The sequence below is a fragment of the Phacochoerus africanus genome, chromosome 2, assembly GCF_016906955.1.
Source record: "Phacochoerus africanus isolate WHEZ1 chromosome 2, ROS_Pafr_v1, whole genome shotgun sequence".
Lineage (NCBI taxonomy): Eukaryota > Metazoa > Chordata > Mammalia > Artiodactyla > Suidae > Phacochoerus > Phacochoerus africanus.
The window spans coordinates 231877004-231903420 of record NC_062545.1 but is presented as its reverse complement, the minus strand read 5'-3'; the positions used below and the strand labels follow the sequence as shown (position 1 = coordinate 231903420).

At 41.7% G+C, this 26417-nt stretch overlaps 1 protein-coding gene and 1 pseudogene across 4 annotated transcripts in view; one reads left to right on the top strand and one right to left on the bottom strand.

Moving 5' to 3' along the window:
• The first annotated feature begins 15769 nt into the window (after positions 1 to 15769).
• PRUNE2 (prune homolog 2 with BCH domain) overlaps positions 15770 to 26417 on the top strand; it is a 266403-nt gene continuing 255755 nt past the window's right edge. For 3 of the 4 annotated variants that reach the window (XM_047767792.1, XM_047767793.1, XM_047767791.1), the window contains exon 1: positions 15771 to 15965. In XM_047767792.1, the coding sequence (XP_047623748.1) occupies positions 15930 to 15965 (36 nt within the window). In that variant the 5' untranslated portion in view covers positions 15771 to 15929. Of the gene's footprint in view, positions 15966 to 26417 lie in introns of all 4 variants that reach the window. The other variant, XM_047767794.1, reaches the window with a different exon arrangement.
• Positions 19907 to 24599, bottom strand: LOC125121452 (40S ribosomal protein S4, X isoform-like; annotated as a pseudogene).

The following is a 26417-nucleotide window of genomic DNA, read 5'->3' as shown; positions in this document are numbered from 1 at the left end:
GGGCTGTGCAAGGCATCTGATGGCTTTCTCTGTTACATTTCCTTTTTTTTAAGTTTTTAAAAGTTTTATTGAAATGTAGTTGATTTACAATGTTCTGATAATTTCTGGTGTACATCGAAGTGATTCTGTCATACATATACACATATAACATCCTTTTTCAAATTCTTTTCCCACATAGGCTATCACAGAATATTGGGTCGAGCTCCCTGTGCTATATAGCAGGTCCCATTGACTATCCATTCCATATACCATATTCTATCACATTTCTACTCCACAGATTTGATTTACTGATCTAGCCAACTGGATTGGCACTCTGTTTTCCTTCACATTCCTCCTTGGTTTCCTTCAAGGACCTAAAAGGAGCTACTCAAGAAATTCCCATGTGGAAAAGGAATAGTTTTCCACCTAGTACATGCATAGGAGCAATGACTTAACTTGTAGGTAACAATATAATCTTAGACAACCCCCAGTTTTCTCATCAGTAGAATCAGTAGAAGGGTGTAGAAGGGTTGGATTCATTCAATCTGTGATCCCTAAAGTTTAATGATTCTGCAAAACCAATTCACTTGCATAACAAATGTAGTGGAATCAAAATAGCCTCACCAATAGAAACTAAACTCCTTTGAAAGGGCTTTTGAGATAGTTTCCAGAGAACTGCCTGAAAGCATGATGCTAAGATGTCATATTTTATATGTTATCCTTTGGTTCTCACTGGAAGAGGGCAGCAGTGAGGCAAGAAGCTGTTAATAAAGTTATGTCATTGGGGAATGCTTGTGCCTTGTGGTGATTATAAGACCTATAATTCACTTACACATAGACATCAAATGTTGTTGCAAAGTTGGGGAAATTCTGATAATCTTAAAGTCATCCATAAAATATGTCTTTTATTACTTAATATGAATAGAAAACAAGATCACATTCTGATCGGGGCTGCCCTTTGTACTCAACACCTACGGAGCATTTCAAATACTATCATCTCTGCAGTGCCTTCTTTTCTTTTAAGTATCAACAGCAGTTGCCCACCCAATCCAAGTTGGACAGTGCAGCTGAAATCACCCCCCCCCAAATATCTCTTCGAGCAACACCTTCTTTTTTTTTTTTTTTTGGTCTCTTTTAGGGCTGCACCTGCATCATATGGAAGTTCCCAGGCTAGAGATCGAAGTGGAGCTGTAGCTGCTGGCCTATGCCACAGCCACAGCAACACAGAATCTGATCTGTGTCTGCAACCTATACCACAGCTCACTGCAACTCCGGATCCTTAATCCACTGAGCGAGGCCAGGGATCCAACCCCCATCCTCATGGATACTATTTGGGTTCGTTACCACTGAGCTACAGTGGGAAGTCCAGCAAAACCTTTGAAGAGTTTGCCACTTGAGATAGTTTTTCTAAGTTTTTATCCCCAGCATTCCCTTGTTAAGAATACTGCAACATAAATTGGTCATAACCCTCACCTGAGATGGACAATGCAGCTGCCAAGTGTATCAGTTTTCTAGGGCTACTGTAAAAGATGACCACAAACTTGGTAGCTTGAAACAGTGGAAATTTATTCTGTCAGATTTCTGGAGGCCAGACATTCAAATCCAAGATGTTGGCAGGGTTGGTTCCTTCTGAAGGCTCTAAGGCGGAATATGTTCCACACCTTTCTCCTGGCTCTTGGTGGGTGTCAGAAGTTCCTGGTGTTCGTTGACTTGTAGACACATCCCTTCCCTCTCTGCCTCCATCTTCACATCACCTTCTTTCTGTCTCTGTGTCTCAGGTCTCTCTCTGCCTTTCCCTTACGAGGGTACCTGACATTAGAGCCCACCCTAAATCCAGGATGATCTCATCTCAAGATTCCTAACTTAATTACATCTGCAAAGACCCTTTTCTCAAATACAATCCCATTCATATGTTCCAGGGGTTAGGGCATGGACATATTTTTGGAGAGAGGGGGCACTATTCAATCCACTATACCAAGGGAAGCCCTGACAAAGGGGGACCCAGGAAAACACATTTTGACTGGAAAAGGTGGTAAAAAGAAAGATTTTAAAAGGTAGTATCAAGGTACTAGGTTGGAATTGGGAATAGAGGGTTGGGGATAGAAAAAGGAGAAGTAATTTCCATTTCACTGGGTGCACATTCTGAAAGGAGAGTTAATAATGCATGAAGAAAACTTTGCCTTTGGTTTCTCCTTGCCACCAAATTCTTTGACCTGACGAATCAGTGGCTCTCATGCTGTTTGTACCAACAAAGAACCTTGTGATGTGACTAGAATTGAACCATTATGTGGGTGGTGTTTTATGGCTCTTCATTTGTCTACTTATTTGTTCATCATTCATCCATTTAGAAAACATTTATTGAGCACTTACTATGTTCCAGGAGCATGGTAGGCTACCTCCTTCCCAAGTGCATTGTTGGCATCTGCTGTCCTTATCTGTTCCCTGCATTGGGTCCAATATTCAGTGGAGTTGCATGTGTCAAGTCATTCACTAAGTTTAAAATCAAGTACAGTTAAAATTACCCTGAAAAACTCTTCAAGGCTTCTAGAAAGTACACTTACATGGTTTTCTCTCTGCGTAAATTGTTCAGACCTAATAAGCAGTCACAGGAGGCAGAATGGAGCACATCCTAAGGCAATTAGTTTTCTTCCTCTAAAGTTATTTCAGTTGTTCTTCACTTTGCCAAGCTTACAGAATTAAATTTCTGAAAATTATGCATGTGTTTCATGTGACTATATCCAAAAGCACATGAGTACCTGGTGGAGATGCAGCCATTGGAAACTCCTACAACTGTGTGAGCCAGAGAAAACCGTAGGGGTGTTGGGTTTGCTTGTTTATTTAGGAGCCACTGTTGTGTGATTGAAGGAGACATGGACTTGGGGGTCAGAAAGGTCTGGGTTTGAGTCCAGGTTCAATTACTCTTTTCTGTGTGAAACAGAAAATTCCACAAAAGAGTTATGAAGCCTACAAAAGGCTGGGTTGTCCCATGTTTATTTTGATGGTGCCCCATAAAGGGAACACAAGTCACATACCCCCAAAGCACTGAAAACAGCTTAAATCTTTACTGAAATTTCATGAAGATGTACTAAAGAAGAACCCTGTGCATGTATACAGTATCCTTTCTTAAAATTCCCTCTCTTACATCTGTTTTCCAATATTTCACGTCACAGATAGCAGTTAGCTAAAATTCCCACTTTTCAACCCTTAAAATTCTGCCAATTCTCCTAAAATTCTCTATGCTCTAGCTCTTCTCTTTCCCCTTCCTCTGGCTCTCCTGAGCTCAACTTCCTGCCCTTGTAAATGTACATCAATGAGATGATTTTAGCTTTTTTTCAGTTCTCTTGACCACATTTTTTTTCCCATTCAGTCAGATCTACAAAGCATAAATCAAACCTACACAGAAAATTCTGGGATTAAGTGGGATTTGAACTCCATAGTCTAACTATACGTCTTCCTAGCTATGTGATTTTGGATAAGTCACCTTATCTCTCTGATGCTCTCTCTCTTAATTTGTAAAGTAAAGCCAGCAAAACCAACTTGGTAAAGATGCTTTGAGGATTAAGTGAAATAAAGTATTTTCAGATACCTATCACAGTACTGACCCAACTTAAGCAATCAAAAATATGCCAGTCCTCTTATTGCTCTTTTCTCTAAAGGCACACCTCTGTGTAGAGACAAAACGTACATCAAAGGCTGCTTGCTTAATGTGGAATCAGATCCCATGAATGAAAGCTCTAAAGACAACATGATATTAACTGACAAATCCATGCTACCATGGAAATTGTTTTGCAATGGCAGCTACAGGGTGGGTAGGGGTCCATGTTCCACCAAGAATTTGTTTGGAGAGAATTCCCAAAATAAAGGAGGAATGTTCAAATAATAGACCGAGAAATTTCCACTGCCTGTTACATTGGATCATTTTGATTTGGTCTTTTTGGTCTCTTTCTGTAGTTTCCATTTTGTGAGATTAGGAGTTAGTGCTTTAGTGGTAAATTTCACATGGCTGGAATGTGCCACATTAGTACAATGCATTTGAGTATTACTAATACCATAGTATAGTGTTAGAAGTTAGTTAATGGATTTTGAACTTATTTTACTTCCTTGTAAGCTTTACCCTGAAAATGTGTTTTTATTATTACTGTTGTTGTTATTACTATTTTTATCTGCCTTTTCTCCTGCTCCATTGCTACATCTCTTGATCTAAGCCATCACCGTCTTTTGTGTAGATGACAGTCTAGACCACTAAGAAGGCAACAACTCTTCCTTCCTGTGTAGCAGGATTGCCCTCCATGTAGCAGTTGGACATGGTCTTTATAAAAACACACATGAGGCTGTGTTACACCCCTGATGCTTTTTTCATCATAATTTTATCTGGAATAAAACACTGACATCCTCCCTTGACCTTCAGGGCCCTAAAGAACTGGCCCTGCCTCTCTCTCTCTGAGCACATTTCCTGTTTCTCTTCTCCTCTGATGCTAGGTGTTGTAGCCAAGCTAGCCTGCTGTCTGTTTGCACATTTGCCCTGACATTTCCTCAGCCTGCAGTGCCTTCCCTCCATCTTTACATAGTGGGCTTCTTGTTGTTCAGTAGAAACTTCTTGTCCACTAAGGGCTGAGTAGACCTGGCCCTCTTCCATTCATTATCATATCATTCTGCTTTTTCTTCATACCACCCACTGCCCTCTGATATTTTGAATTATCTCTTTATTTAATTGCTTATTTTCTGTCTTCCTGCAACTAAAGTCTCCATGAGACCAAATGCCTGTATGTGTCTCCAGTGCTTAGAATAGTGCCTGGAACATAATGGAAGATTAATAGGGTTTATATACAGGGATTTACCGTGGACATGTGTGTGAAGACTAAACAACTCTTTGATCTGTTTCACCTCCTTCTAGGTGTCTTTTCCAAAGCTGCTGGGTCTCTAGGCTTCCTTATCGCAAAGGGAAAGAATCCAGGTTTTCTGCCTCCTCCTCTTTCCCCAGTTTTGTCTCTCCAAGCTGCTTCTGCTGTGTGCAAAGGTCAACTCCCTGCCTCAATTTTAATTATTCAGTGTTGAATGGGCACATTTGCATACGCAAATATTTGAGGAATTGAAATGCCAATTAACAGAGACATATTTGAGATTATTTAAAAGTATCTTTATGTCTTCTGTTTCCTTTACTTCAGTGGCCCAGTAGTAATTCTGTTTTTAGTTACTCTGTGTTTCCCCATCCACCATGTTTTCAGATCTACATGAACCTGAGTCCAGTCCTGGAGGACATTATTTTAGAATACAATTGAAAACTACCATTTCAATCCCTTTGCAGAACCTAATAAAATATTTCAAAAGTACCTGCATTTCTTCCTATCTCCACCTAGTTAATGAGCCTCTTTTTTTTTTTTTTTTTTGAAGGCTTTGCTGGAGAGGAACTGATCAACCATTATTATTATAATTATTTGAAGACCTAGTCTAGAAAGGGCACTGTGTTGGATGCAGGGAGGAGATACAGAGAGGAGTAAGACCAAAGCCCTGTCCTCTGGAGTCTTACACTTCCACAGGAAGAGGTAGATGTGGAGACTAAACTTTAAGCTGGCTGGCATTTGGAGGATGACCGAACATTTCACATAAAGCATTTGCCACCTTCCTCCAGGCTGCCAATTGTGATTGGTTTTGGTGGATTTCTATGACATTTTCCAAAAAAACAGTGACTTTCCTCTTGTGGTTTGTACATAAATGACATTTTTTTTCAACTAACTACCCTATTGGGGAAAAATAGATCTTTGTCAACTTACTGTTCAATGAGCAAATTGAGTTAGGTTCTCATTGTAGTTTTGGAGTGATAATAGAGCAGGCTTGCCCCAACTGCTAACTCCACATTCTGCAGTTGGTTTTATAACTTTTTCTCCTTCATTCTCAGAAAGTAAGGTGTTGGGGGCAGAGGCATGAGAGAAGGAATCCGGAAAAGGTAGTATCTGTTTCTAACTTCAGTTCCTGAGCTAAGGTATTCCCATGAATCCTTGCGAGGAGACAGAGTATTTGGACGGCAGCCTTTCCCAAAGGTGCTTAATTGCCAGTGGAATGACCAGGGAGCCACTCTTTAATATATACTTCAATATTGAAGTATAATTGATTTACAGTGTTGTGCCAGTTTCTGCCCTGCAGCATGGTGACCCAGTCATACATATATATACATTCTTTTTCTCATACTGTCTTTCATCATGTTCCATCACAGGTGATTGGGCATAGTTACCTATGCTATACAGCAGTACCTTATTGCCCATCCATTCTTAATATAACAGTTTGCATCTATTAACCCCAAGCTCCCAGTCCATCCCACTCCCTCCCCCCTCCCCTTTGACAACCACAAGTCTGCTCTCTGTCTGTGAGTGTTTCTGTTTTGATAGGTTCATTTGTGCCATATTTTAGATTCCACATTACAAATGAAATCATATGGTGTTCATTTGTCTTCCTCTTTCTGACTTCATTCACTTAGTATGAGAATCTCCAATTGCATCCATGTTATGCAAATGGCACTATTTTGTTCCTTTTCATGGCTGAGTAGTAGTCCATTTTATATATGTACCACATCTTCTTAATCCGTTCATCTGTCTATGGATGTTTAGGTTGTTTCCATGTCTTGGTTATTGTGAATAGTGCTGCTATGAACATAGGGGTGAATGTATCTTTTTGAATAAGAGTATTGTCTGGATATATGCAAAGGAATGGGACTGTTGGATCAAACAATAGTTCTATATTTAGTTTTCTGAGGAACCTCTATACTGTTTTCCATAGTGGTTGTACCAATTTACATTTCCACCAACAATGTAGGAGGGTTCTGTTTTCTCCACGCCCTCTCTAGCATTTGTTATATGTAGACTTGTTAATGATGGCCATTCTGACCAGTGTGAGATGGTACTTCATTGTAGTTTTGATTTGCATTTCTCTAGTATTTCATGATGTTGAGCATCTTTTCATGTGCCTATTGGCTATTCATATTAAACAACAATTTAACAACATCCTTCAACCTGAAATTTCAGGATCCATGTTATGAATAGGTAATTCCTCTCATGGTATCAGCATATGAGACATAAGAAACTAGATACCTTTAATAAATCCTGCTAGTTAATTTCTTTTTTCTAAGCTTGTTGGTTTATATCTCTTAATTACTGAGCTATAAAATTGATTCTCTTTAAAACACATTGTTATTTTTTAATTATTTTTTGCAAGGTAAACATTTTTATGCCATTTTAACATAATCCACCTGCATTTGATACAAACATGTAAAGCTACAAAAATATTAAAAGACTTTTTATTAGAAGTAAGACCTAGTTTTCTTCATATTTTTCATGTTCCTAATGACTATATAATGATTATAGATTTAGTTTTGTAACTATAGAATTTTAAGGTCAGAAATATCCACTCAAGTGTTTCAATTTTCCTAAGAAATAGACCTAGAGATGCTAAAATCAATACCCAAAGGACAAAGCTCCAAGCCCTTGACCATCAGTACACAGTGTGTTTTCTACTTAGTTGGGTGAGGAGGTTGAGGATGAGGGCTGGGTAAAGGAGTACATGGTGAGAAAGAAACAACTGTTTAACTGAGAAATAATCTATGGCAGGGATTTTTAATAATTTATGATCCCCAAGCTTTTGTGACATCAACCTCTTTCCTTCAGGTGACATTACGAGTGTATCTACAGAAACAGGCATGAAAGCTCTGTGGTTAAGTAGTATTGGACAGGTGAGAGCATGATTAACTCATTCTTATCTGTGGTGGAAGAGCAGTTGAAAGAGTAGCAAATGAGGACTTATTTCTTGTCTGGGCTCCATTTGGTGTTCTCAGGTGTGCAGCAATGGACAGCCAGTGATGTGCAGTAACTCAATACCTGAGTTTTGGACATTGTCATCTGAGTTGTAATCTGGTTTGCCCACTTACAACTTGGATAATTTTAACCAAATTATATCTTTGTACCTCAGTTTGAGGACTAACTGCTATTTGTAAGATTAAAGTGATATTTCATGCTCGTAAACATTGGCCTTTTAATGAAAAAACAAAAAGCTTTGGAATTTAAAAAAGCTTGTATAATCTTTTAATATTTCCTTTGTTGTACAGTAAGGTTTGGATATTTTAATTCAGTGTCTAGATTCCTTTGGGCATGTTGGTAAACAATGTGGGCCTCGGTTTTGCTATCTCTAAAACAGAGTCAGTTGTAGTCTCTGCTGTTCAGGACTTTGTGGAGCTGTGGCAAAAGTGAGAGATTATATAGGTAGACATTCAGGACTTAGAAATAGTGAATATTCACTCCCCTTGCCAAATACTTTCCTAATGGAAATGCATGATGGGACCATAAGTTAAAATTTAAATTATAACCCTGAAACATGCAGTATTGTTTGAAAGAGAATTGAGACATCTTTCTGCAGGAGGAGAGTGTGTAAAGCTTGAACCACCTGCCCTGAAGAGTGTAGTTTGAGAAGAAGGGGAGACTTTAAGACCATCACCCTGCATCTTTCAGCAGGCTACAGATCCAAAAGCTCGGCCACTGCCTCATTATCCTGATGACTCATAGAACCAGAGCGCTCTCCCTCTCCTCTGCTGTCCTTTTAAATTAGATTCATTGTTCTACAAGATGTCTGCAGTTCCCAGAAATGACGCAAGTGGTATGTACCCTATTCAAAGCCTGGACATTTGACTCTCAGGACATTCTCCCAAGAGATCTGGATCTTGCCACACACACTACTACAGCCACTGACAATTCCAGTAACTCCTCTTCTTCCTTAACGGAAGCTTAGAGAGGATTATGACAATATGCACTCCTTTTTTTCAAAAGTCTTGCAAAAGCTTACCTTAAAAAATTTGAATATCCCTGCCAAAAGGGATAAGAAAAAAAGTCAATTCCTTTTGATAGTATTAGCCCAAATGGTAATATTTGATCATGCTCAGGGTGAAAAGCAGGCATTTTACAGTAGCTTAAAAACTAAGTGAGAGGCACTAGTTAACATATATTAGTCCATGCATATCTGTCCTGCTTCAGTCTCTTGTCCTTGAAATAAGCTTGAATACTTTTAAATTTTGTCAAAGTGGGAGGTGCAGTTATTGAACAACTTTTGTCACATGAAATAATTTTAAAGCAGCAAACATAACACATCAGCACTGAGACCACACCTGTCGGAAGTGTGGTTGGTCAGTAGGAAAGCAGCTATCATGGAAATGAGCCCAGACGGTGAGTCAGCAGATGCTATTCCAACTACATCACATTTTTTAAAAGGACAGCATTGGTCAGTTTTTTTTTTTCCACCAAACAAAAAGACTTTCTCGTTATTCTCCCTTCCATTGTTAACATTTTCTAATATATGTAGGGATGTTAGCACTTGACTTTTTAATGACAATCCTGTAAGGTAACTAAGGCAGGTATTTTTTCCCCTCATTTCACAGATGAAAAAATTGGTGATCAGAGGGGTCAATGAACTTGACCAAAGGCATATAGCTAGCACACAGAGCTGGCTCTGACAAGGAAGACTTCAGATGCCCTCACTGTGGCACTGACTGCAGTAACAGACCCTTGAGGTAGATGTAGAGCTACAGTGAGAGCATGTCAAGGGAAGATCCACTGCTGTGTGGGGCGGGAGTGGTAATTTCGGAGTATTAAAACATGCAAATCTTGGAGTTCCCGTCGTGGCGCAGTGGTTAACAAATCCGACTAGGAACCATGAGGTTGCGGGTTCAGTCCCTGCCCTTTCTCAGTGGGTTAACGGTCCGGCGTTGCCGTGAGCTGTGGTGTAGGTTGCAGACTCGGCTCGGATCCCGCGTTGCTGTGGTTCTGGCATAGGCTGGCGGCTACAGCTCTGATTCGACCCCTAGCCTGGGAACCTCCATATGCCGCGGGAGCGGCCCAAGAAATAGCAAAAAGACAAAAAAAATGCAAATCTTGCTGTAAGGACCTTACATTTCATCAGTGAGTAGTGCAGGCAAATGTTATTGCACAGAAACATCACTACTTGGAGCATCTGTAATGCCTTTGTTTGAATCAGATGTTTCACTGTATGAAGCCCAAGTTTCCAAAGGAGTGTAGACTTGAGAAAGTGTTGCTTGCAAACAAAGTGACTGCCAAGGGATTAATCTCCAAATATAAAAACAATGTATCCAGCTCAATTAAAAAAAAAAACCATCAAAAAATGGGCAGAAGCTAAATAGACATTTCTCCAAAGAAGACAGGTCATCAAAAAGCACATGAAAAAATGCTCAATGTCACTAATCATTAGAGAAATGCAAATCAAAACTACAGTGAGGTAACACCTTCAGAATGGCCATCATCAAAAGTCTACAAACAAATCCTAGAGATGGTGTGGAGAAAAGGGGACCCTCCTACACTATTGGTGGGAATGTAAATTGGTACAACCACAATGGAGGTTCTTAAAAAAAACTAAAAATAGAACTACCATGTGGTCAAGCAGTCTCACTCCTGGGCATCTGTCTGGAGAAAACCATAATTCAAAAAGATATTTGCACCTCAAAGTTTATTGCAGCACTATTTACAATAGCCAAGACATGGAAGCAACCTAAATGGTCATCGACAGAGCAACGGATGTAAAGAAGACATGGTACATATATACAGTGGAATATTAGCCATAAAAAAGAACAAAATAATGCCATTTGCAGCCAACATGGATGGATTTAGATATTATTATACTGAGTGAAATAAATTAGAGAAAGACAAATATGCGATATTTATATGTGGAATCTAATAAAAATGATATGAATAAACTTATTTATAAAACAGAAACAGATTCACAGACTTTGAAAAAAAACTCATGGTTACCAAAAGGAAGGGTAGAGAGGAAGGATGGATTGGGAGTTTGGGATTGGCCTATGTACACTATTGTATCTGGAATGGATGATTGTCGGGGATCTGCTTGAGCTTCTTCACAGCATGGTGGCTAGGTGCCAAAAGTGTGTATTCCAAAAGACAGAAAGCTGAAGCTGTCAGTCTCTTAAGGCATGGTCCTAGAAACTGTCATTGTGTCACTTCTGCTGTATTTTATTGCTCAGAAAGTCTTAAAGCGCTCCTAGATTCATGGAGAGGGAACGTCGACCTAGCCTCTTACTAGGAATGTCGAAGAATTTGCAGCCATGTTTAATCTACATAGCAAGGATGAGAATTCAGACTGTAGTCACTATACTATATTAAATCTCAACTAGTACAATACCAGGTGCATTTCTCAATCAGTGCATTTATCTCTTTGTATTATAGCAACTAGACCATGTAGCTCCTTGAAGGCAAGGAACTTGCCTTATGTATCTTGGTTTTGGCATAAAGTCTACCTGAGCGTAGTTAATGATCCATCAGTGATGAAAGAATGAGTGCAAAGAGCTGAGTTCCAGTCCTGGCTCTGCTTTCAAGCAGCTCCTTTAGCCCAAACAGGACATTGAACTACTCTGGGCTTGGGCTCCCTGCTCAGTAAAATAAGAGGATGGGATTAAATGATCCTTAAAGTCTTCCTTTTCCCAGAACTACCACCATATTAATCTTCTTGTGCTGCTATAACAAAATACCATAAACTGAGCAGCTTAAACAACAGACCGTTATTTTTTACAGTTCTGGAGCCTGGAAAGTCCAAGATCAAGATGCTGTTCTGTGGGAGGCTGATGAGAACCCTTTGCTTGGCTTGCAGATGATTACTTCTTGGTGTATTCTTACATGATGGAAAGAGAGACGGGGGTGGGGGGTGGTGTGGGGTGAGAGTCAGGGAGAGAGCAAGAGAGAGAGAGAGTAAGTGAGAGCATTCTGGTGTCTTCTTCTTCTAAGGACACTAATCTCATCAAGGGGCTCTATTCTCATGATCTAATCTAAACCTAATTGCCTCCCAAAGGCCCCACTTCTTAACACCATCACATTGGGGGTTAAAGTTTCAATATGTGTAGAAACATGAAACTAGTCTACTCAAATAATTAATTTCAAAATGAAGAGCACTCAGATAACAGATCTCAAATGAAAGGAGTCTAGGAGAATGAAAAGAGTAGAGGAAAAGGGATTGTTCTACAGACAAGTACAAATGACTCTTGAGAGAAGGAGAGGGGGCCTTATGCTCAGATCTATTCCTTGAAATAACATTGATGGCACTTGGAATAGAAAGGAAGTTGGAGGTAGCTTGTCAAAGGTTGAAGACACTGGACTTGGGAACTGTTTGACCACAAGGGGCAGGAGAAAGTTGTAAGTCAAAGTGGACTCCAGGTTTTGTACCTGGGTGACTGGAGGAATGCAATCTATCCAACATCAACAGTGATTCCCAGCTCTGACTATACAGAGAATTATCTGATGGGCTTTTTAAAAATATTGATGCCTGGGCCCCTCTCAAGACCACTCAGTTCAGAATTTCTGGAGCAAAATATGGTTGGAGCATCCATATTTTTCACATCCCCTCAGGGGTTTCCATTGTGCAGCCAGGGTTTATTGCTAATTTAGAGCCAAGGGCACTAGATTTCTGGCTGCTATAATGATAAGAAACTGAGGATCAAAAGCTGATAACCACCAAATAACTGGGGGAATGGGTTTTATGGTATGTAGAAAAATGGCTTACCTAAGATGTTCACATCCTAATCTTCAGAACCTGTAAATATGTTGTTACGTGGCAAAAGGGAATTAAGGTTGCTAATCAACCAACCTTAACATGGGATATTATCTTGGATTATCCAAGGAGATCCAATATAATCATAAGGGTTCTTAAAAAAATGGAAGAGAAAGGAGGAAGAGTATCAGAGGGAGATGTGGCTATGGAAGAATAGCCAGAGGTAACCATGAATCAATGAATGTGAACTGCTTCTAGAAGCTAGAGAAAGAAAAAGAGAGAGAGAGAGAGAGAGAGAGAGAGAGAGAGAGAGAAAATATTCCTTTAGAGCCTCCAGAAAGGAATGTATCTCTGTTGACACCTTGAATTCTTGAATTTAGCCTGAAGAGACCTGTATTGAACTTCTGGCCTACAGATAATAAATTCATGTTGCTTTTAGCCACTGAGTTTGTTATAATTTGTTACAGAAGCCTCAGGAAATTAATTCAAGTGTTCATTTTAGGAAGGCTTCCTGGAGGAGGTAAATTTTGATCAGCCTCTGCAAAGACATTGTTGGTGGAGGAAAAACTCAGGGAGCTAGATGTTGCGATTTGAGTCCATCAGAAGAAAAATTTAAGAAAATTCAAGGCTCTGTAATACCTACCCAGAATGTTTAAAACAAAAATTCATCCCCAGTGGAGTCAGAGGGAAGGAATTCTTGGGAATTTTTCTTTGTAATGTTACTTGAATTGTGATCAACTTCACAGATTTGAAGGCTGAGAGAACACTTGTTTTACCTGGATGGTTTTAATTTACTTAAGTCAGCAAAGAAAGCAGATAGAATCCATAGCTTCTGTACAGCTCATTGCCTGAATGCAAATCAGAGCTTAATATTCCTATCATTCTCTCTTAATCAGATCTGTAGACTCCACTGATTTCTTTTTATTGGGTCCTCCTGAATAAAAAAACAATTGGATAATTACACACACAAAGGGTGAGAGCAAGAGAGAGAGTGAGAGGGAGAGGGAGAAAGGGAGAGAGAGCAAAAAACCTACCATGTGTACATTTGCTCATTAAGATATATTTATTGAAGATTTGTATATGACATGAACTGCATTAGGACTACATCAATGAATGAGATAGGCAAGGTCTCTGTTCTCATGAATATCGGGCTTTTGAGGCAATTTATAGTACAGTAGAAAATATAGGTTGCTATGAGAGAACATGGAAAGGGCAACTGACTTAGTCTTGAGGTAGGAAGGGAGGAGTAGGTCAGGGGAGGCTTCCTGGAGGAAGGTAACTTCTAAGCAACATTAGAAAACCCTGGGAGCTGGTTAAGAATGAAAATTCTACACTGTAAACCAGCTATACTGGAAAAAATAAAAATCATTATTAAAAAAAAGAGAAAATTCTTAGGCCCATTAAGCCAGACCTATGAAGCCAAAATTTCTGTTAGGGAGTTCCCATCATGGCTTAGTTGTAATGAACCTGACTAGTATCCACGAGGACTTGGGTTCCATCCCTGGCCTCGCTCAGTGGGTTAAGGATCTGACATTGCCATGAGCTGTGGTGTATGTTGCAGATGCAGCTTGGATCTGGCATTGCTGTGGTGTAAGCCAGCAGCTGTAGCTCCAATTTGACCCCTAGACTGGGAACTTTGATATGCAGCCCTAAAAAGACCATATATATCTTTTTTAGTACTTCACTGAATGGTCCAGCTATAAACTAATGTTTGAGAACCAGAGGATCATACCTGGGCTGACTATTAGAATCACTTAGAGCACTTTTACACCAGTCTGATGCTGTGGCCCTACCCTTAGAACTACTGATTCAGTTGGTCTGGAATAGAGCCTGGGAAGCAATATTTTCTAAAGGCCTGGGTGACTCTAATGTGATTTTAAAATGCCCTCAGGGAGTTCCCATCATGGCTCAGTGGTTAACGAACCTGACTAGCAACCATGAGGTTGTGGGTTTGATCCCTGGCCCCTCTCATTGGGTTAAGGATCTGACATTGTCATGAGCTGTGGTGTAGGTTGCAGACGCAGCTTGGTTCCCAGGTTGCTGTGACTGTGGCATAGGCCAGCAGCTACAGCTTTGATTTGACTCCTAGCCTGGGAACCTCCATATGCTGCGGGTGCGGCCCTAAAAAGACCAAAAAAAAAAAGACAAAATAAATAAATAAATAATAAATTAAAGTGCCCTCGGGGTTGAGCTCACCTCATTAAGCTGATAGCTGAATTGTGAGTTAGCCAGGCAGTGGGGGCTGGTGAGAGTGCAGGAAGGGTATTACAGGCAGATAGATGTGCCAAGGCCCAGATGTAAGAGAGAGCCTGAGGTATTATCTGGGGCTCTGATGAGGCTAGAAAGTACACACAACAAAATTCTGCAGCTTGAAATAAGGTTCATAGCTATAGGTTTCTGTGTTTGTTGTAGTACTTCTTAAACTTTAATGTATATGGAAATGATCTAAGGATCTTGTGAAAACACAGACCCTTATGCAGTAGGAAGGTTATGTTGCCCTCTCAGTTCCTGAACATATTGTCAGAGTGGATGAGGACTGCGGAAGACTACGTGTCCTTAGCCCCAGGACCGATATAAGGACACCCAGTTGGGGTGAACCGCAGAGGACCGTTGCTGAGCAGGTACATTTTGAGGGTAAGGAGGAAAGATGTAGCCTAGCACAACCTCCTAGCCTTCTCTTCTGAATATTTTCCATCAAGGTCGTACTGCTTTTAGCTCAGCAGTAACCCCTCCACCCCTCAATCTAGCTGAGTGCATCCCCTAGCCATGCCAGCAGAGCCAGATCATTAAGTGACCGCTGGAGCTCTCTGTAACCTGCAAGTCAGCCAGGGAGGCGCTAGCCAAGGAGGGGGGCCCTCTGGGGCCCCTTTTCCCTCTCCCCTTCTTTCTATCTCTCCCGGCTGACAGCAGCGGTGCCTGCTGCAGAGCCTTCCTCTGCAGCAGCCCCTTGCACTTGGCTCGCACTTCTGGGCGCTGTCCATGGTTGCAGTATCTTTCAGCGCGCCACGTCAGGAGGCCGCAGCTGGGCCCTGCGATTGGCGGAGGAGCCCCTCGCCATCCTCCAGCACCCCCGCCCCCGCGCCCCGGCCCCGGAACTCTGGCCCCGCAGGCGCGTGCCTGTCAGCGTGTGGGGCGCGCCCTGGGGCTCCCGGGCGTCACACCCACTTTCCTTATTAGGGCAGAGTCGGGAGCCCAGAGCTGGCGTCTGGGAGCGGGGTGGGGCGGGAGCCCTGGGAGGCGACAGCCGAGGGCGCAGCCACAACCTCAGCCGCCTCCGAGCGGTAGGAGGGAGCAGCGGCTTGCTGCGCTCAGAAAGGCCACTTTGCGGGGACCCGGCTCCTCTCGCCCCGGAGGAGACAGGCCTCCGCGCCCTCCGGGTACCCCTGGTCCAACCCTTTTGCCACGACATGGAAGAATTTTTGCAACGCGCCAAGTCTAAACTGGTAAGTTGAGGGAACAAGGCTGTGTGCGTTGGTGCGCGCGTGTGCTGATGCAGGGCACTGCAGCAGAGGAGAAAGAAAAAACTTTGCCACTTAGTTGTCAGGGTGTGTGGGCTGTTCCCCTGGAAAGAATCTCTGGAACTCAGGTGCTTGCTGCAGGCATTTTGTTTCCATAATCCTCCCCACAGCCGGGCTTCCCGTGTGGCTCACAACATAATCCTACCCCACAGCCAAAGCGCCGGGCTGAGAGGTGGTCGTAACCTGGCTGAAGTTGGATGTTGTATACAGCTTTGGTCTCTTTGGTTTAAGGTTGGAGAGAGGCAGATTCAGTTAAATCTGCAGTTTGCTCACCCAGGCTAGAGGATAAATGGGTGTGGTGTTCCTTGCGGAAAAAGAGCCCAGCTGTCTGCAGATTCAGTACACAAAAGTGTAAAAGGAAAAGAAGCTGTACTTTAGCTGGAGGGGGTGGCAAAACGTTAAGTAAGGAAATCAGGGTGCCGGCTGAGAGGAACATGTGCAAATGTTCTGTTTACCCATGCATCCCTCACACGGAGCTTGCTCCAGTGCCAGAGTTAGGGATATTCGAACGTGAATTGGCTCTCTGGTCCTTATTCAAATCTATAACTTGGGGCAGAAGCAGAAGGGGGAAAACCCAACTGTTGCTGGTGATGTGGGGTCTGCCAGACTGTCCTTCTCCTGGGAGGGGACCAGTATGTTGGCCAGCTCTGTTTAACTGTACCACTGTCCAAAGAGTGAAGGGTAATTTCATTGTGTATATTGACAGTTGCTACGTGTTCTGGAACAACAGATTCTAGCAGTTTCCTAAGTCCAAATTGTTTTGGCTTTCCAGCATTGCAGTAATGACCATAATGGAAATGTTGCTGTTTCGGCACTTCAAAAAAAAAGCTTTTGCCCATTTGGAAGCAATATCTTTAATGAACAGTGAAAGCACCTTTTACAGGCCTGGCATGGGAGGAAATGCATAATTCATGTTGCCTTTAACCTTTATAGAAGCCAAAATATAGCGTCTGCATAAAGATGACGTCTTAATCACAAGGCAGGATATTTGCAGGGTTATTATTGTAGCTCATTTACCCTTACACAGCAAAGGGAATGAAGATAAAGGTGTGATCTTCACACAGATTTAACTGTAAGTATCTTTCAAAAGACCATCAAAGTTGATTAATGCTAATATAATTACCTCGTTTTCTACCTTAAGCCCCCCAGAGAGTTGGTAGTTTGTGGTGATTTTGGAATTAAGAAGGTTCGTGATCATTTTTGTGTTTATTGCTGACACTTTTATAGGTTTACTTGAGCACACGAAGGAAAAAACTGATTGCAGATATCCCATGCATTTCTGATAGTATAAATACACTCTTTGTTCTTTACCTGACAATGAGTGAGAGACAGTAAAAAAAGGTCAAATTTGGCAATTTACTCTTTTTTTCGGTGAATGAAAATGTGGCGATCAACAATCATGCAATTTTAGACTGCACTTGTGCTCCATTCCCATAACATTGATTTTAATAACAAACATTTAGATTGTGGGGTCTGATGTGAGAGATTTGTCTCATTTTTAAAGAGCAATCGCTGGAATGGAAAAACTCCCTATTTCGGAGTAATCAGTTAAAGGTAATGTGTGAGTTTGTTTACTGAGTCCCTTCATTAGATGATCAATTGCTCTCTATCATTAAAATACGAAAAAGAAGTAGTTGTTTGAAATACTGTTCCCAGTTTCCTGCTTTAGCTAGAAGAACAATTACTGCTAATTTTATTTCTTCTTGGAATGGATTTCTTGTTAGAGATCACAATTAGCCTTTCAATTCAGCCATAGTAAAGGTGTTTGGGTCACTTTTTAGTGTCACATTTCCCTTGACAAATTATATTTTCTAGGTAAATAGGAATTTTACTTAATATGCAACCTTCAACCATAGTAGTGGATAAACATTTTGTTTTAGAGGATACTCTTTGTTTAGGAGGAAAAAATTAAGTTGATAATTAGGCCATTCACTTGTGGGAAGTTTATTCATAATAAAAATGTGGATTTTAAAAAATTAGATTAATCCTCTGGAAAGCATTATAAGGAGAAGAAAATTATTATGCTGATTTTCACTTATGCTTTATTAGACCAGAATTAGATAGAATTTAGGTATTATGTTTATGCCATTTCCCATCAGAAATTGATATAGGTTTTCTGTATACTTTTAAAAAGTCTAATGGACAGGTTTTTTCCTACCTACTTAACTTCTTGTTTTGATGTTCTATAGATATGATATGTATCTTTTAATGGTTTGAAATAGCCAGTGTCCCTTCAAAAGTCTTAATGTTACTGAACCAAACTGGAGTCCGCTTAAGTGTGCAGTAAAGTCAATCTACTGACACTGGGTTGTGAAGGGAAGTGCAGCGTTTACTGCAAGGTGCCAAGCAGGGAGTCCAGATAGTTAGTGCTCAAAAAGCCTGACCTCCTCAATGACTTTTAGGAAAAGGTTTTTAAAGACAGGGTGAGGAAGGGGCATTGTAGGGTACATAATCAACTCACAGACATTCTTCTGATTAGTTGGTGGTGAGGTGATTGGGAGTCAACATCATCAACCTTCTGGTTCCAACTGGCCTGGGGTCTGTGAGTTGTGGGCATCATATAGTTAACTTCTTCCACCCGAAGGGGATTTCTGTATCTGCAAAACAGCTCAAAGGATATGGCTTTGAATATTATCTGCAGCCCTTGAGAGGGAACTCAAGGTTCTTGACTTTGTTTAATGGCAAAACTATTATTATTTTGCCTTTTTTTTTTTTTGCTCTTTTGTCTTTTGAGGGCTGCACCCATGGCACATGGAGGTTCCCAGGCTAGGGGTTGAATTGGAGCTGTTGCTGCCGGCCTACGCCAGAGCCACAACACTGCCAGATCCAAGCCACATCTGTGACCTACACCCAGCTCACGGCAGTGTCGGATCCTTAACCTACTAAACAAGGCCAGGGATTGAACCCGCAACCTCATGGTTCCTAGTTGGATTCGTTTCCACTGTGCCACAGCGGGAACTCACTTGTTATTTTGTCTTGATTGTTTTCCTTTCTTTCTGCATTTTCTCACTTCTCTGATTAAATTTACTCTTTGAAACTCAGGGAAGGCTTAGGAAGCTAAAGTTTTCTACAGACAAGAGGCAGCAGAGATCATGGGCTGGGGGTGGGGGAGGGTGGGGCATGGGGTCTGTTCCAGGAAGGCCCCACAGGGTCCTGCTCTGAGACATTAACACAACCTCTTCATCACTGGAGCTAGCTAATTTCAATAGACCAAAGGGATTTTAAAGTGCAAAACAGAATTGCTATTAGCCATAGGTAAAATCTCTAATAATCAAAATTTTGGGAGTTCCTCTTGTGGCTCAGTGCTAATGAATCCGACTAGTATCCAGGACTCGGGTTCAATCCCTGGCCTTGCTCAGTAGATTAAGGATCCAGCATTGAAGTGAGCTGTGGTAGCTTGGATCCCATATGCCCCAGGTGCAGCCCTAAAAAGACAAAACAAACAAACAAACAACAAAACCAACTTTGCAGAAATTGTTTGTATTATGCCCTTTCTTTTGACTAGAGGCATTTATTATTCATCTGTCATTGTGAGGAGAGAAGAAACTTTGCTATTCTAGGCCAGGCCCTGGGGCTGAGCAGAAATCTTTGAAGAAGGGATACTTTTAATTTTTAATCAGGTAGTTTAGAGCTTATTTCTCTTCAATTGGAAGGGCAGTCTCTTCATTCTCTTTTTCACCCCAGTTCTGCTAGTCCTTAAACTGAGGTTGATTCACTTACATAATCCCATCCTGCTTTTCCCTAAATCTCCCCTTCTCATACCCACACTTCATTCTTGAAAATATGTGGTATTTATCAGAAATGGCAAAAGTTAACCTTAAGTGTGGCCTCAGAGGGATCACCGATACCTGGAGCTCCAGTGCTTCTCAAGGGGGCCCGCCTCTTGCCTGGTTCAGACAGGTGTGGGTGCCTAGAGCTTCTGTGTAGAACACCTTGGCTGAATTTGGAGGGCAGCAAGGGAAACAGTCACTCCTCCCAGGCACAGTCTCCAGAAATGGTGCTTTCTTGGCAAGTAGGGAGCCCATGCAATTATTGTTAGAACAGTCAAGACAGTGGAGTAAGCACTTTGAGAGAAGCCCCTGAGGCAGTAGAACCGGTAATTAAAGGATAATGCTTGTTACCTGGGTTCTCTCCCCTATGAGAGAACCCAGCTATGTTTCTGATCTGTGTACTCACAACTAGATCTAGAAATAAGAGTGGAAACATGTTTTCTTTTTCTCCTGCCAGTGCCCACTTGGCTTTTTCCCCACACCTGCCCATTTCAAGCTGTAAGAGGGACAGAGATCAAATCCTTAAATGCTTTCCATTTTTTGGTTATGCCATTTCCAGGGTGGTGATTTAGTCATTTTTGGTTACACTGTTTCTATGATAAAAACTGAAGATGAGTAGGGAATGAGGGCTCTGAGCCCTAGGATGTGATTTGGGAAATGTCCTCCAATTTCATAGTGGTCAGGTCAAAAAAGTATTCAGGCCAAGACAACCTCATGATGGCAGTTAATGGTCCATGTTCCCATGAACTCTGGAGAAAAAGATGAAATTAATGAGGAATCAGCCCCCCCTGGGATTGTGGTTGGCAGGAAGCCAGGGTCCCCACTCTGGGTAAACTGGCCAGTGATCCTCTCCCACTGTCAGCCCCCACCAGCTGAGGCAGTTCAAATAGCTGCTCCGGGTGGGGATCACAACAGCCAGCATGCTCAGATAGGGGTCATGAGCCAGCACTGAGGGGGTGCGTGGCAGGAGTGTCAGCTGCCAGCAGAAAGTATACAGGGGACACCAATATCCCAGGAATGCTGTGGGGAGAGGGTCACCATTACCCTTAGAGTCTTAGGAATGCATTTGCCACTTGAGCAGTGACAGCTGCAGACAAAGGGCTCATTTCTGCAATGGGAATTGGTCAATACATGGACTTCTGTAGAGGAAAAATTCTGGTTGATTCTAAATGTCAGCTTATACTCTGTGGTATGTGGCACAGGGACAAGAAAGCATATTCAAAACTCTAAATGAACAACCACATTAGAGTTGATAGAGGAGATTGGTTTTTTGAAAAAAGAAAGAAAAACACTGCAGCGTGTCTACAGAGGAATCATCTTGATGGGAAATTGGAGAAATGTATTCTTCCCGATTATGTGTGCCCATGAAAAACATCTTTAAAATGAATGTTCCCTACCTTTTAAAAAGCCGCTGTGGTAAGGACTAGGAATGATGGAGATGCTGGCAGAGCACTTTCATTTGGAAAGCTGAGCTCATTCTGATCACAGACAACAGGATCAGCCCCTTCCCCATCATAAGTGAGGGCTGATGCACTTGAGACTGTGCCATAGCATTCCTCAGTAAGAAACTCAGGAGTCCAAAGCACTTCTGTGAATGTGCTGCCACCCTCCTTAGGGGCTGATGAGAAAGAAGTCCTTGGTTGCTTTAGTCCTGAAGTCAGCTCCATTTCTCACTGCCTGAGCTTGCAAATGGAGAGCTGTACTTTGTCCCAGCCCCAGGGCCTGCAGAGAAGAACCGGACTTTTTCAGCATAAATCTCAGAGTGGATTGGATTTCCTCAAAGATAAATAATTGGTCACTGCTGTTCAGATAGCACCTTGGGTCTGAGAGACTATAATCAGGTAAACAAGGATACCCTTTAATCAGAAATTTGGGGAATATTTTATGTTAACTAGGTAAAAGGGTGACAGCTTTGGTATAATTTGTTTGTTTCTATGTAGCATGTACCTGGGAGGATATTGACAATGTTTGGTGTTTGGTGTATGAGTCTGGGGAGTTCTTATATACAATAGTAGTTTGGTGATGGGACATCGTTCTTATCTTACGTCTACTCCTTCCTCGGGTACTAAGTGAGCAGAGAAAAGGGTGAGGGATGAATACCTGGGTCTGACTGAAGGCTGCAAGATAAAAGACCATCTGGGACCAGAGAGGTAAAGTGCATGGTGTTGCTTTGGTCATTGATTCTTTTAGAACCCTGGGGTTTATGGGAGAGTCATGGTGTTTGGACTCATCTTTGAAAAGAAACTGGGCAGCAGCAGGGCTGATGAATTTAGAAGGCAGCATTCACATGAACTTTGATATGACTGGCCCCTCTGTGTTTGTGCAGTATGCAGCCTGCACACTCATACATGGCTGCCCTGCCATGAGTCCCAGCATAGCCTCCTTGAAATCTCTGGCAATATTCCAAATCCATTTCTGTCTGAGCTCTATGTCTGTGGGCTTCAGTTTCCAGGGCAAAGTAATATTTCTTCTCCGGGACTCTTGGGAGGCTAATTGGGCACTAGATTGCCTTGAAAAATCATGCCCACTTAGGCTGGGTTAGAAAAACTAAACTGATAATACAGCCTTGGGTTTTTTATATGAAAAATGGGATAATGATACCTACTTTGCAGCTTTGTCATAAAAACAAATTAATGTACCTACTGCCCTCAGCACAGAACCTTGAACTATGGCTGTTTCTCTTCATTTTGACCCCAAGCTGGTCCTTTCCTGCAGTTCCTTATCTCTGTGAATGGCGTTATTACTCATCCAGTTTCTCTACCTGGGAACTTCCTTTCCTTCCAGACCTTCTCCACCCACCATATCCCAGACATTGCTAAATCATCCAGATGACTGCAGTGGCCAGCTAACCATTTGGTCTCCTGCAAACCACTCTCCCACTGCTGCCAGGGAGATCATTGTGAAAGCATTTCTCGCACCTGTGCCATCCATAACTCCCTTAGATCCTTATCATCACTTTCCATTGCTCTTAGGAGAACGGACAACACTCTAAACCTGACCCTGGGATCTGGCCCATCTGCTCTTCCCTTCGGCTTGCTTCTTCTACTGCTCCTCTAAGCTTAACTAACTCCTGCCTCTTCTTCAGATCAGGTGAAGAAGAAAAGAAGCCTTTGCTGAATTACCCCTTCCCATCCAACCTCCCCACTTCCTCAGTCTAAGTCAGGTTTTGGGGTGATGTTTTTAGACCATTTATCTCAGCATGTTATTATATTTCTCTTGGGCATATTTGTTTGATTAATGAGAGTAGGGACCAGGGGCTTTGTGTGGGTTTGCTCACACTGTACCTCCAGAACCTGATACAGTGCCTGAAGCTCAGTAAGTAGTTTTTGTTTGTTTGTTTGTGGAGCTTTTGGGAGCAGTGATTAATCGTGCCACATTATCTTTAATTAACTACAAAGACCCATAAAATCATGTTACCGAGTGATCATTTCACTTACTGCTCTGTTTGGCTGACAGTCTCTTGTCTCTGTCTTCAGCGGTGGTGAGACAGGTCTCTTTTTTTGTAGAGAAGAGAAATCCATGGTTTGTTTCTTTTGCAATAATAAAAATGTTGGAGAGCAGGGAGGCAAAGATGTTGCTGTTGGCATCTTTCACATCATTCACACCAGGAAAACCGGGTTGTCTCTTTCTCTTGGTGATAGCACCAAAATCATTTGTTGAAATTGGCCATCTTGGAGTTCCTGTCGTGGCTCAGTGGTTAACAAATCCGACTAGGAACCATGAGGTTTCAGGTTCGATCCCTGGCCTTCCTCAGTGGGTTAAGAATCTGGCATTGCCGTGAGCTGTGGTGTAGGTCACAGACGCAGCTCGGATCCTGCGTTACTGTGGCTGAGGTGTAGGCTTGCGGCTACAGCTCTGATTAGACCCCTAGCCATGAACCTCCATATGCCGAGGGAGTGGCTCAAGAAATGGCAAAAAAGACAAAAACAAAAACAAAAACAAAAAAGAAAAAAGAAATTGGTCATCTTGCCAGTCTCCAAATAAGTCTGAATGGCAATGATTACTTTGAAGGAGGTCAGGCTAGTGGAAGTTTCGAGCATCACAGGTCAGCAGATGAGGGATTCCTTTTGTGCCCACAAAGATCTTTCTTACTTTGCACAGGTTGTACTTGTCTCCTCAGGGGTAATTTGATGACCAGCAAAGCAATGCTTTGTGACACAGACCAGACAGAAACTCTCCTTGTTCTTTTTTATTTTTTTATTATTAAAAAAAATTATATTATAGTTGTTTACAATTTTGTCAATTTCTAATGTACAGCAAAGTGACACAGTCATACATCTATACAAACTCTCTTTCTTGTATTATCTTCCTTCATGTTCCATCACAAGTGATTGGTTGTAGTTCCCTGTGCTATACAGCAGGATCTCATTTTGTTATTTCCTTTTTATTTTTTAAATTATTTTTAAATGATTTTTATTTTTTCCATTATAGCTGGTTTATAGTGTTCTGTCAGTTTTCTACTGTACAGCAAGGTGACCCAGTCACACATACATATATACATTCTGTTTTCTCACATTATCATGCTCCATACTTAAAACTAGCAGGGTGGCCTCTCTGAATTTGGACTTTGGCATCAATCTTATGGAACCGCTGTATGCAGGTCTTCTTTACTTCATTTCCTGTCAGGGAATACTTAAGTCTGTTCCTTAGAAAAAGATGAGGGGGAGACACTCTCTTAGCTTGTGGGGCCAGTTGATGGATGATGAGCAAGCACACCCGTCGGTTTACTTGGCATCTGATGCTTTGGGGCCACTACATGCTTCAGGGGCTTCTTGGGACCACGGGCCATCACTGTGCTAAAGCACAAACAGAACAAAGCATTTTTAGGATGAATGAAGCCATAAGGCAAGAAGCTTGCACAAAGCATAAGACATTGTAGTGGCTCAATTAAAATGAGTAAGTGGATGAACAGGTGCAGACTTCTAGAGCATCTGAACGAGGGCTGGCTGGTACACAGGAATTCTGGTTATTTTGCTAGAAGTAGGGCAAGGAATGCCATATAGCACTTTGTATATGGTATGTACGTCATACAAAATGTTACAGCAAAATAATGAGGCTAGTTTTTGTGCACAGTTGCTTGGAATCTGTTAGTATTGCAATTTAAGCATGAATGGAGTGGAAAGAGAGGAGTAGGTTGAGGCACTCTGCAAAAACCATAGTGGCCAGATCAGCAAATAGAGTGGAAATTTTAGAATCTTACATCTCCTGGTATGTGATTCAAAGGTGAAAAATTGGACTCCCCCAGTCCCTACCACCCCACCAAGCTTTCCCAGATTGTTCTGTTGCCTCTGGGCTGGTACCAATGTCATGAGAGAGCTTGGCACAGAAGGTATTCAGTTCTTGAAGGCTTTTCAGATTGGCCTCATGAGAATTTCTGTCCAACTCTGGCACTGACCTCATTGCATGAGATAAGCCTACTCATGGTCCCAAGTCAGATCCGTTGTCCAACGAGCAGAACTGTTCATAGCACAACATGATCCTGGTCCTCCACTTCATCTGACTCTCAGAGGTGTGATCAGACTTTCCCAAATACTCTTATCAGCCTGTAATGCAAGAGTCTTTTTGAGAGGATGGTGTCTAGAAAAATTGCATCTCTTTGTCTCCATTCATTCTCTCTATCTGTTACTTTGATGGATATAAAGCTCAAAGCTGTGTTGGTGTTTAATTTCCTTAGCCTAGTATTTCTGAAATAAGTTTTTCTTATTTTTATCACTTAGTTTCTATCTTCTTAGACTTGTTTTAATGTTCTTTTGCTTTAATGCATATGCATCTTTTATTGAGAGTGGCTTGTCCTTTTTGGACACTGGGAAGAATCAATAAATATATTTTATAATAACATGTATGATCTTGAATATATTTTGGTAACAGGTCTGGTCTAGTTCAGGGTTCATCTACTCACAAAAAGAATTAGATTTTTTTTAGTAATTCAGAATATTGTTTGGGGGCTCCAAAAAAAGTAGCTGAGCATAGACATCAACACAATCCAAGTCGTATTGTGTTCTCATCCTTAGTGACTGGTGACTTCCCTGGGAGCAATAGTGATCACACAGCCCTACATCTGAGCCCACAACCTGGAAGCTAAGAAGCAGCCCATAGTGGAAGCTGCCAGCCCCGAAGGGAAGATTTAAGAAGAATTTCATAGAACCTTTCTGGATCTGGAGGAACCTTAGCAGTCCTTTTGTATTCCAGCAATTCTTTCCCCTAAATGCCAGATGACATGATGGCTAACAGCATGAGCTCTGGAGCCACATGTCTGATTTCAAAGCCTGCCTCTGCCATTTTTACTTACCAGTCAAGCATCCATAATGTTTTGTGATTCACTGGGTCTCGGTTTCCTAATCTGTCAAATGAGAACAATAATATATTATGGCTGTTGTAGGTGTGTACATACTAAGGCAAGAGTATGTCCTCCACCCACAGTAATAAAAAAAACGAAAAGGGCCACGGTGAGAGGGAGGGTCAGGAAGCCCTATTTACATTTTATAGAAACAGGGATGATTTTTAGCTCCCTTTAGTTCAGCTAAAATTTATTGACTGTCTAACAAGCATGTAAGACATTTCTCTAGGTAATACAGTTTTCTGCCTAGTACCCCAAAATGGTTGTAAA